Below are 13,597 nucleotides of genomic sequence, written 5' to 3'. Positions count from 1 at the left end.
CCTACATTAGCTAATTATATGTTAGTTTATAGAAAGCCTTATGATAACAGATGAAATCCCCTACATTAGCTACTTATATGTTAGTATACAGAAGGTCTTATAACAGATGAAATCCCCTACATTAGCTACTTATATGTTAGCATATAGAAAGTCATATGATAACAGATGAAATCCTCTACATTAGTTACTTATATGTTAGTATATGGAAAGTCATATGATAACAGATGAAACCCCCTACAATATCTACGTATATGTGAAAACTCTACATATCTTAACAAGTATATTTACTCTGTATGAGGAAAAGAGGATTTATTCCAGTCTTTCTAAAAAAAATGTAACACAATTTAAATATTTCCTCTTATTATGTTCATTCTATTTCATTACATGTAATAATATTGATCATATTAAATGTACTACTACGATTTAAGAATATTGATAGAAGTAGCATTAAGACAAAATAACAAAATAAGTCAAATAAATATAATAATCATGCAAAATGGATACCCATTTTTATTACAATAAAAATGAAAAGTCATGCAAATGTACTGTGATAGCCTAAATTCTATGGAGTCCCTATATCCCAATTTACAATTACTATATATCTTTCTAGTACCAAAATTTACTGAATATTTATATGTCAGAAATGAAAACATTTTTCTAATATGATTACTCGCAATTAAATTTTATTTAGAGAATGATAACATTCCCCATCACATTTGGAAGCTGATTATACAGTATATTTTGCGTTTGCATAATAACCTGATGTCGTTTGAAGGGAAACTTACTGGTGTGCACAACACCCGTATTTATAACCTTCGGTTGCACTACACAATGTAACACTTGCCAAAGGCCAAAGTAGAACATATTGCTAACATATATTTAACACACAGATAATATTAAATATCATTACAATATTGAGATTCAAGACAAAAACCAAATGCTAATTATATTGTTACACTATTAATTACAATGTATGACGAATCACTAAAAGCATAGTGTCATGCAGATGTGTTATCTTTGCAGACATTTTATTTTATTGTTAAGCATTACGTATTGTACTTAAAAACATGTTATATTAAGTGTTTATTGGTTTTTAAATTATACTTGTAAACTCTGCATAGTGAAAATCCGAGGTGCCTCCAATACATTTACCTCCAAAACAAAGATGACGGACATAAAAAAATACATCGATCGTTATACAAAATGTTAATCACACAAAACGTTCTTTGGCAAAACATCGTACTTGACATGGTCTCAGAACACTCTTCTGTACATACAAATGTTATATGCAATTTACAGAATTCAGACAATGAAAATGAACAGTGTGAAACTAAATGATTACCATATGACAACAGAACGGTATATATCAATTGATTACAATAAATCTCTCCCAGAAATTAAACAGTTTGTGTTCATATAAGACTTGTAACATGGTTGTAAGCTAAATAAGACACTGTATAAAATGATAATTCAATCTAATTTTAGATTTTTTGCACTGAACGTTGGATGTAGTCTACAATAAAATTTTGTGCAATCAGTTCGACTAATGTGTTTTGATGCATTGCCTCAAATTTGGTGTATATGGTGTCATTTTCAGAGGATGATCATGGCGATCAAATCATTTTCTTCACAATTGGTTTGACTGTTCTAGTGGACTAGTGGTTAGAGCATCCGCTTGGATGCAGGAGGTCGTGTGTTAGATCCCTAGCCACAAGTCATAGCAAAGACTTATTTTTAAAAAAATGGTACTAACAGCTGCCTCGCTTGGCTCTCAGCATTAAGAGGGTAGTGTTAGGACTAGTTGGCCTTGTGTCAGGATAATGTGACTGGGTGGGACGTCATGCTACATGTCCGCGGCATGATGCCACAGTGGTAGACATCACTATAAACTGCAACACTGCAAACATCAAAGCGATATGACTGAGAAATTGTCAAAGCTATGTTAAAAACCCAAATCCCACACACAAAATTATTTTAAGAGTTCTAATACTTTTGATTTGGCATCCAGCTTATGACATAATCTTCAGAACTGGTTGGTCTTTTGAACTTTAATGTAAGAACTTGTTTTTGGCTATATCGTGCTTACCGAATTGGAAGTAATACATTTTCCCAAAGACAAAAGAAAGCATTTGTCCTCAGCAGGCTGAGTGAGTATCTAGCCTGTTTTCTTTTGGGTTGCGAGTCGGACATTTTACCAGTAGAGGTGTGATAGCTATGCTATTCTGTGATTTCTATTTTTTGTACAGGTAATAATTATTATATAAAAATGAACCAATGTCTGTACTCCCATGATTATTAACTCACCTATGAAGCAGATGAGACCAAGTAGACGTAAGTTTCAGCACATCTAATCGCATGTACCTCTCTGCATCTCACCTGTTACTTCTTCCAAGGTCCATCGCTACAACTAGTGGGTTTCAGTGCTAAGTAGGCTACATAGTTTCATAAGTTTCTGCATTTAGCATTGTTGGTTTGGAACGTTTCTGCATTATTATGTGTTAAGCTTATTTCTCAAGCTCTCATTATATTTCTACCACACAATTGCAACTAAAGGAGCCCACCATGACCTGTATCTCGTATTTCACTGGATAAGTTTATGTTTAACTGATTATTGACTTGATTGGTCAAAGACCAGAAGAGGTTATGGGATTGTCTGCTGTCCGTCATCTGGTGTGTATCTGAAGGGTAACATAAGTCTGCTACCACAATGATTCCTAAACTACTTGGAGATTGCCTTAAAACTTTGCAAACACATTAAGCCCATGTTCTAACTTTAACTGTATAACCAATATGATCACTAGAATGGCCATTGTTAATATTATGCTATCGCTGCTCATCCTTACTGGACAGTCATATTGACGTCTGGATTTCACGTTAATCCTAAACGAAAATTGTCATAATTTGACGTATAGGAAGGCTATTACAGAGGTTATCTGCTATATTGAACTCTTCGTGTTGTTTGTCTTGATGAAAACAATGTCATATAAGCACAAATCAATTTCTTATGATGACTAGTTGATCCTCACTAAAACGGGTATTCTGTTAGCACATGGGCTTTATTAAGTCGGTACTTATCTGACAAACAAAATAGTCATTAAAGTAGCAAGCTTTAAAATATGATAACTGAGTCTCACTGAAAAAGCATGTTGACACTGGGCATCTACCAGAAAACACCTTGTGATGTCTAATTGGTTCTAAATTACAGTAGTGCTGATCTGTCCTCCAATATGGCGGCCATGGTAGCCATTTTGAAATCTTGTTCCTGCTTCTTTTCCATGATCATTGGTCTTGTGATATGGGGTTTTCACTAAAGGACTTCCTATGATGTTTATTTGGTCCTAAATGAAAATATTGCTGATCACCATCTTGAAAATCTAGTTTGCATAGTTCCCTTATTGTTAAATATCCGATAATGTGTAGCAATAAATCCTGGCAATAATATGGTAATTATTTTTTAACAAGACATTGAGCATGAGAGTCATTTTCAATTTTCGCCATTGTGGCGAATTGTACAGTCAGGCTTTGTTCAAATATGATGATGGCTGGTGTAATTTTCAGTACATAATCGTAGATTCATAGGATTTGACAATACCTGCATTAAATACACAGTCAATTGATTGATGAAATAAAACGTAGAGGCTAGGACTCTATATATAAGTGGATTTTATAAAAATACAATCTTTTTGTGCAAAGGTATATAGGTTTCTAAGGACTTTTTGTCTAAAGTAAAACAAGATTTTTAAAAATAAATGTATTCATACCATAATCTTTAGCTAAGTAAAGTTATACAGTTTATTCTGTAAATTTCAATGAGTTGTATGTACTTGCAGTTTTACATAAATTTCACTTCTTGTTCTGGTGATGAATCCTGTTTCATGCATCTTAGCATTGTCACTTTGTATTTTGCTGAGTGCTAAACAATAACTGAAATAAGTCGATATGTATAAATTATATAAGTAATCTGACTGTACAGGCAGCTGTTGGTACTTTGATACATGCTGCCGCCAGATCAGAGAAGAACGATACTTGAGTTGCTTCACTGTAAAGCACTGAACTAAAATCAAATCAAATTACGTACTGTACAGTGGCATGCCATCAATCGGCTTCTTCCCTTGTGGTTGGATACCTATGGTACAGTGGTATGCCATCAACAGCCTTCCCTTGTGGTTGGATACAGTAATGTACGTCAATAGGCTTCCCTTGTGGTTGGACACAGTATTGTACAGTGGCATGCCATCAATCGCCTTCCCTTGTGGTTGGATACAGTAATGTACAGTGACATGCCATCAATAGCATAGCTTTACCTTGTGGTTGGATACAGTATTGTACACTGGTATGCCATAAATAGCCTTCACCTATGGTTGGATGCTGTATGATACAGTGGCGTGATGTCGATAATACTAACTGTATTATATTTATACATATGTTGGTAACTTATAATGTTCTATGATGCTAATGATTTATCTACCAAAGCACTCTACTGTTGACAGCACAGAGAAAGACATGCATTACTAACATTCCTTCATTATGAATCACCGGGTACATACATTATAATCTCATAAGTACCTATTTAAATTAGGATGGTTTCAATATGCTTCTTTTTCTATTTGTGTTACACATGCATCCAGGTGAAAACCTCAGTGACTAATATAATAGGCATTATCTTGTCATTTCCAGATGCTGTCTGGTCAAAGAAGAATAATCCAGATTTCCATGACAACAAGAAACACATCCTACTACTCATGGAACAATTAAACATTATTGCCAAACCAAGATATTACAGTGAGGATGGATCTGAAGTCAAGGTGAGTTGATTCAAAAGTCTGATTGTTATTTTATAGTTCTATATGAGTTGTATTAATATTTTGTTCCTATTTCTACATTGTTACTACAATGGCATCCGTTAAACTGCCAAGAAACTGTCTTGAGTTATTTCCCCTTAGGATTCCAGGAAAACGGTCATCATCACAACCCCATAAACTACCAATAAAAATGACCGAGGTTCCAACACCGTAAACCAAATTGTTCTGGGTGAGTTTATCCTTCTGCTAACATAATTATTGAGTGATTGCCTCTTTTTCTTCAAAAAAATACTCCTGGGTTACTCTACCTATTCTGCCAACAAACTGACTGTGGTCATTATACGCCTTCTGCCTTAAAACAATCCGAGCAACAGAATGGTAGTAAGTAACTCTATCCCTTCTGCCAACAAAATAGTTCTATACAAATATACCAATTAGGCTGCCACTACAATTGTCCTGAATGACTTGCCCATGGATTGCCAACAAAAGTCCTGAGTGACTGTATTATTTCTGTATACAAAACTACTCGGTGACGATGCTTATTCTGTCTAGAAAACTGACCAGAGTGATGATACCCATTCCATCTAGAAACTAACTAGAGTGACTCTACTCATTTAGCCTAGAAAAATGACCGGATTGACCATGCCCATTTTGTCTAGAAAAAATGACCCGATTGACTATACCCACTTTGTCTAGAAAAATGACCGGATTGATTATGCCCATTTTGTCTAGAAAAATGACCGGATATGACTTTACACATTCTGTCTAGAAAAATGACCGGATTGGCTATACCCATTTTGTTTAGAAAAATGACAGGATTGACTATGCCGATTTTGTCTAGAAAAATGACCGGATTGACTATACCCATTATCTCTAGAAAAATTACCAGATTGACTCTACCCATTCTGTCTAGAAAAATGGCCGGATTGTTATACCCATTCTGTCGGGAAAAACTGCATGGATTGACCATACCCCTTTTGTCAATAAAACATAAGACTGAACACATTCCATATTAAAATGAAACAAATAATAATTCTTAGGTGAATTAAATATTATGTTTTGTTTTCAAAACGCTTCGAAACAAATTCAGACCATCTTAATTATTACACCAGATTTCAAATTTCCATTATTATTAAAAAGTGCTTTTTGTAAACTGTGATAAGTCCAATATTTATACAACCAGGTTAATGCTGTAGCTACAGCAAAGTACATAATTTAATTTGAATTCCAGCTAAGAAATCAAGATCCTCATCAGCACAAATTGAATGAAAGTTTCTTCGTGACATAGTAAAATTGAACCAGTCAACGTATTTATAAGTTTTAGAGGAAAGTTTTTATTCTCAATTGAAGGAAAATGATAGTATCTCCAGATTTCGTGTTTAAGAGTCTCATTTGTTGGTAAAGTTGCCTGTGTGACCTGACACAAATTTTAAGGTACTGATTAAACTATAACCGGTGAATGTTCTTCCGATTATTCATTTTGTCATTTGACTGTTATCCTAACATGCACTTGCCAATTTCTCCTGAAGATGCAGCATACGGATCATAGGAAGGCAATTGATAATTTATCCATGGCAGTGTGGCAATTACCTTTGATCATTTCTCTATTGCAGTGTGACAATGACCTTTGATCATGTCTCCATTGGCAGTGTAGTAGTATGTTTCTTCATTTCGGTTCAAGAATTCAAAAGACATGATGTCAAATATTGTGTCTTCACGATACAACTTTAAATTCAGATATCTTATATACGGTCTCTGTGAGAAACCAGCATAACACATAATAAGTAACTATTTAAGAGTTTATATGTGTATTTCAGCTATTCAAAACTGGAAGACAGGTGACTTGTTAAGTGTTAATAATACCCAGTGACATACGATGGATAATATGGATTAATAAGAAAAATCTATAAGTGATATTAAAGATTGCGAGTACATACAACAATGGTTTTATTTAATAATTGTCAAGGAGGCATGTACTTATAGCAGTCTGCAACTGTATGTTTCTTTACTGTGATGCTGCATTTGTACGTGTCTACTGAAAGAGTGTGACTGAACGTCAGAATGATTGTCTCATTGAGTAGATGTTAATACATGGCCAAAAATTATGTGGACTACATTGCTGTCACATGACAGTTACTATTATTCCAGGATAGACTGGATTGCTGTCACGTGGCAGTTATTATTATTCCACGATAGACTGGATTGCTGTCACATGGCAGTTACTATTATTCCGGGAGAGAATATGGATTGATGTCACATGTCAGTTACTATTATTCTGGGATTGACTGTGGATTGTTGTCACGTGGCAGTTTCTGTTATTCTGGGATAGACTATGGATTGCTGTCACGTGGCAGTAACTATTATTTCGTGATAGAATATGGCTTAGGAAAACAGTTTTAAAAATGTAGTCTTACTGGTAACAGTTAACACACACAGTTATATGTTGACATGTAACTGAATCCATCGACATTTCTTTTTTTAAGTCAAATTCCTGTGTGAATCGTCCCCTCTCTAAATTTTCCGCTCCTAATTTTCCTCTGGGAATGGTACGGTCACTTGCTGTACACCCTCTGCCACCAAAGATGTCTGGACTAACAATGCCCCTTCTGACAACAAAACTGACTGGAATGACTATACCCCTCTACCACCAAAGCTGTTTGAATGACTGTGCGTCCTTTGTCAATAAAATGTAACTCAATGACTACACCCTTAGACAACCAGTGAAACTAAATTGACTACCTATACGGCCTCTGCCAACAAAACCATCCAGAGTGAATACACTGATTCTGTTTACAAAACTGTCCAAAGTAATTATACCCATCTGTCTACAAATAAGTGATGAGTGCCTATACATCTCCTGTATGCAAAACAGTCACAAGTGACTATTTGTCTCATGTTTGCACGTCACAAGTGATTATACAACTCCTGTCTACACATTAGTCAATAATCCCTATACTTGTCATGTCAACACAAATAATAATTATGATTGAATCTGTACCTCATGTCTATGCAGTAGTTATGAGTGATTTTATACCTCATGTCTACACAACAGTCATGAGTGACTATACACCTTCTTTATACAAAATTGTCTTGCATGACTATTCCCATTCTACCTACACTGTCATTATACATCAATATATTATTTCCATTTACGTCATTGTAATGAAGGAATAATGTATCATCTACTTTTATTATAAGGCATTTCAATGTAAGGAAGTATTCACTAACATGCTCACTGTAATGTTAAATATAAGTAGACATAAAAGCATCCCCAGGACTGTGCTCTTTTGGCGCAGATGAGTTTCACTTTGTTGTTAATTATCCCACGTTTACGTTAAGTTATTTACTGTCATACAAATTGCATTACTTTATATACCTCTATGCAGATGACTGAAATTGCTATAAATCTCCTACAAAATTTTGCTTCTTAATTGCAAAAAAATAAAAACTTTAATGGTCAGTGTGTACTACATTTTTAATGTTTTGTAATGTTTGTGCATTTTTTAACATGTGCGCATGCAAGTTGGGTTGGTGGCCTTGTGGCAAGAAAAACATTATTAATATTATTGTGTTATACCGTATGGATCCTATAGATCAAGGAATACTGTATGATGTATGTATGGCAGTGTACAGTATGGATCCCATGGATCAGTGAATACTGTATGATGTATGTATGGCAGTGTACAGTATGGATCCCATGGATCAGGGAATACTGTATGATGTATGTATGGCAGAGTACAGTATCGATCCCATGGATCAGGGAATACTTTATGATGTATGCGTGGCAGAGTACAGTATCGATCCCATAGATCAGGGAATACATTATGATGTATGTACGGCAGTATACCGTATGGATCCCATGGATCAGGGAATACTGTATGATGTATGTATGGCAGTATACTGTATGGATCCCATGAATCGAGGAATACTGTATGATGTGTATAAGGCAGTATAATGTATATCTTCCATATGTTACGAGTCTAGGCTTTTACAAAATGTAATGGGAAAAAGTGAAGACAATAAGCTTTGTAATATTTAATAAATAATGTATTTCCCTAGACTATCAAGTGGAAAACAAGAAAAAAGAACGTAGGTTTTACGACTCAAATCCAAAAATAATCCAATAGTTGGGAAATAGAAGTCCTAGTTATAAAAGTCCTGAATGAAACTGAGTTTGATTCCCATTTAAATCCAAAATGGAAGACAATGAAGTATGTTGTAACATGCAAAGCGATGTAGTTTTCAGTCTTTTTAGTTCTGTATAAGATTTGATAAATGTCCTTGTCCAAGATTTAATTTAGAGCACTAGTATTTCCAGGGAAAAGAATCACTTTAATTCAAAATAATTTGAACAAAATAAAATAATTAACCCAAACTAGACGCAACATCAAACAAACTGACTCTTTAAATGTTATGGTATGACTGACAATTCCTTCTTAGTACATTAGTAATAAGTCAAACTAAGATGCAAGACAGATGCCTGGACGTGGGTCAACCTTCTAGAAAAGGAAGTTTGTTACATGATAACTATCACGTCATCCAAATGACTTAAATAATACTCTGACAAAGAATAAAAGAAATAAAAATAAGTTGCTTACTTCAACTGTCACTGAGTTTTAAACAAGGTCGGAAACTAGGTCAGCGTTAGGTACAGTGTTTATATTATTAGTTGTTCGCGTCAAAAATATAAACATAATGTCAGAACTGAAATCTGTTCTAGATAATATCAAATCCTGTAAACAAAGTTACATTACAATAGCATGCAATATAACTTTTTAGAAGTTTAAAAACTAACAAATAATTAAATTAAATATACATAATACTTCCCCCATAAAAGAAAAAGAAAATTTTTATATAATAAAGCCTTCTTTTTACCATAGATCAATTATACATGTGATTTATAAAAAAAACATAAGAAATCTTTTGAATGATACAAAGTATACATGAAATATTATTTATATGCATGAAAAAGCGAATCTGCAATTAAATTCTATTTTCTTTGATGTGCCTAATGTCAATATTGAATTCCTGTGACAACATACTCCACCTTAATAATCTTTGATTCTTGTTTTTCATAGTGCCACTGAAAGTAAGAGGGTCATGATCACTAAACACAATAATCGAAGAAGGATTTGAATTAATGTAAACTTAAATATCTTGTAATGCCAGTATCAAAGCCAAACATTCCTTCTCAATTTGTTGACAAATTTCTCTTGTTCTTATTTAATTTCTTAGAAAAAGAGCACACTGGATGATCAACACCATTTTAATCTTCTTGAATTAATACTGCTCCAACCCCAACATCATTTGCACCAGCAGACAGTTTAAATGATTGATGAAATCGGGAGCTGTAAGAACTGGTACACTTTTAAGTATGGCTTATAACTTATCAAAAGCCTCCTGACATTTTTTCAGTCCAATGAAACTTGGTTTTCTTGCTGAATAAATTTGTCAAGGGTTCAGCAATTATGGGAAAATTGGAACAAAATTTCCGATAATCCCCATTTAAAAATCGCAATAGTTGCCTTTTACTAACAGGCACAAACAGGAAATTTTACACAAACATGCCAGAACTCACTTTTGGATAAATCATTTGTCAAACATCCATCGGTAAGTCTGTCAAACAATTTCCAAATTGTTGCTAAATGTTCTTCCCATGTATCTATGTAGATGATGATATATTGTAAGCATCACAATTATCTAGACCAGATGTAATCATATTCATTAGATGTTGAAAAGTACTTGGCAAACCTTTCATCCCAAACGGCGTCACGTTTTATTGATAAAGTCAATCTGGAGTCTGGAATGCCAAAATTGTCTTTGCTCTTTCCACGAGTAGAATTTGCCAAACTTCCTTTAGTAGGTAAAATTTGGTGACATACTTTGTATTTCCAATCTTATCAATCTAGTAATCTATTCTTGATAATAGAAAATCTGGTTTTGGAACAAGTATACATAATGAACTCCAATCACTTTTACAGGTTTCTATGAAATCTTTCTCCAGCAAATATTGAATTTATATTTTCAAGTATTCCTGTTTGAGAAGGTTCATCCTGTATAGATGTTGTTTGACAGGTGTGGACTTTACAATTTCACCATCATGAACATTTTTATTGTTCTTCTAAGACCATTTGGGAATAAGTGCTTGTATTCAAGTAATAACTGTTTAAGTTCATTCCTTTCTTCTTGTTGCAACTGTGAAAGTTTGTAGTCCAAGTCATTCATAATGTCTGAATTGCGAAGAATTATCACTCTAACATCAGTAGAGTTTGATTGCATCCCTTCACTTAAATCCCCATTGAGTGACAGGTACAAATAAAGTAATTGCTTAATTAACCTGGTGATCTCTCTCAATATACACCTTTAACATATTTATCTGGCAAAGTTGTTTATGTCTTTGCCTCCCACGAGTATTTATGAAATAATTTAAATCATTTACTTTCTGTTGAACTGTAAGGACCATAATACCTGGCCTGAAGAGGATTTTTTGGTATGGGCAAAAGAGCCAGAACTCTATCAACAGGCTGAAAAGTCATATTCTTTATATGTTTATCATACCTTAATTTCATTTTGGACTGAATAGAGTACAGATTAGTTCTTGCAACCTCACAAACCTTTGACAACTTGTGCTTAAAACTGGAAACAAATTGGAGATTAATTTCAGTATCTTGATCAAAAAGAAGTTTCTCTTTTAACAACTTCAGTGGTCCATGCAAAGTATGTCCAAACTCTTGTTCAAAGAGACTGAATTCTAAAGGTTCTTGAAGTGATCCCCTAACAGCAAACAAAAGTAAATGAATGACTGCATACCAATCGTTGCCTGTTGTTTAGAAACAATATGACCGAATAGTATTTTTCAAAGTTTGGCGAAATCTTTCTAAAGCCCCTTGGCTGTCAGAGTGATAGGTAGAAGATTTGAAATGTTGTATGGCTAATTTGTATATAAAATGCTGAAAAATTCCAGACATAAAATTTGACCCTTGATCTGATTGGACAGATTTGGCAATATCCAAAATGAGTATAAAAAATCAACTTTATTAAAGCTTTTTCTATTGTCTTAGTTTAATATTACTGAAAGGAACTGCCTCTGGAAATCTTGTTGATGTACACATTGTGGTCGACAGGTGTTAGTTACCTGACGTGGTCTTAGGTAATGAACAGACACAATCTACCATAATTCTGCTAAATGGTTCCTCAAATGCAGGAATATGTTGCAGATCAGCCTTATCTATCTTCTGATTGAGTTTTCCTACCATTGGCAAGTATGACAAAATCTACAGTATTTACAAATATCAGTTTTGATTGTTGGCCAGTACATGTGATTCAACATATTGTGATAAGTCTTATTAATCCCTAAATTACCAGGAGTTTCATGTGTCAGACTTGGTATTTCCTGTCTGTATGATATTGGAACTACCATTTGATAGTTCACTGGCCACTCCTCACCAGCAGATATCTCAGGAGATCTCCATTTCCTCATAAGAATCCCATTTTTAATGAGGAAGTTCAGTGGCTTCAGTTGCACTAATACTTTCTGAAACAGAGGATATCTCAGGATTTTGTCCTTTTTTACGACAAGTGAGTGTTGTTTGTCACCCTGATTAGAATACAGAGAATGAGTAGTTAAAAGAGGATCACTGTGATCAATACTCTTTGATTGATTCAAATATGGAGTGAAAGTGACCACATCAAAGCCTGACCAATACATGTGTTAGTTCAAGGAATACATTCCTGATCAACATCATTCGCAAGAGCTTTCTGTGCCATGGTTCAGGTAACTGCACAAGCTGCATGGCTATAACTCAACGAATTCTTGTTCAATAGGATCATCTTTATGATCCAAACAAGGCTTGTCAGTTACAAATGAATTAAACACAACCTTATCTCCAGCTAGGTCGTAGCCTAGTAATAAGTGAATGCCATGAACAGGTAAAGTACTGTTCAGACTGTCACGGGTCCTGAGGTTACGTATGATGACAAATTTACACAATTGCGAGGAACATTAGCAAAGCCACACTCTACTCCCAGAATAAGAACACTCAATAGAAGAAGACTTCTCAGAAAATGGCAAAGTACCAGACAATAAAAGACTCTTGAGAAGCTCATGTGTCCCTTAAACTTTTAACAGGGATGGAATTGGCTAAATCACTCAAGAGTGATATCAAACCCTCTGACATGAATGGTTCATAATTCTCCATAATAAAATAAGACTGGGGTTTATTAGACCCAACAAATGTATTGCTTTCAATACATGACTGTGACCTTGACCTCTTAGAAATAAGAGCACTTGGAATAGGCCTGTATTGATTCTGATGCTTGTTTTTCCGTTTGTAGCAATCAGTAATAACGTGTCCTTTATTCTTGCAATATGTTCACATTGGAAGAGATAAGGATTTTGATTATTCTTATCAGAAACTTGATTTCTAACAGTTGTGCCAGGTTTAAAGTTAGAAGGGCTTGTATTAGGCTGAAATACTTTTTTTTTACCAGAAGACTGCTAAGTGGAAGACTTACTTGCAAAAGAACTTTATGAGCTAAGGAATACTCGTCAGAAACACGAGCAGCATTTTCCAAGGTTTCGATCTTATGTTCATCCATATGAGTCTTAATGCCACTATGGACCCAGTTCTTGAACTCTTCAAGCAATGCAATCAAGTTGTCTGAGAATTTTGTAACCGTGATCAACTTTCTTGACTAAGCACCACCTATCACACAGCTACTATTTTTCTCTTGAAAATTGGACATGAGTTTGTCCAGCTTCATTTTTATAGTTCCTGAATTTTTGTCGATAAAGC

At 34.4% G+C, this 13,597-nt stretch overlaps 1 protein-coding gene across 1 annotated transcript in view; it reads left to right on the top strand.

Annotated features, from left to right (window-relative positions):
* Window positions 1-13,597, top strand: part of LOC149772552 (uncharacterized) — a 187,124-nt gene that overhangs the window by 155,746 nt on the left and 17,781 nt on the right. Inside the window, exon 14 of the mRNA XM_089947671.1 lies at window positions 4,678-4,805. Coding sequence (XP_089803797.1) covers window positions 4,678-4,805 — 128 coding nt within the window. The remainder of the gene's footprint in view (window positions 1-4,677; window positions 4,806-13,597) is intronic.

This window comes from Sinohyriopsis cumingii, unplaced genomic scaffold, assembly GCF_028554795.1.
Source record: "Sinohyriopsis cumingii isolate HCF-2022 unplaced genomic scaffold, ASM2855479v2 utg001397l, whole genome shotgun sequence".
Lineage (NCBI taxonomy): Eukaryota > Metazoa > Mollusca > Bivalvia > Unionida > Unionidae > Sinohyriopsis > Sinohyriopsis cumingii.
The sequence above is the reverse complement of the archived record's forward strand: the minus strand, read 5'-3'. Positions and strand labels throughout refer to the sequence as shown.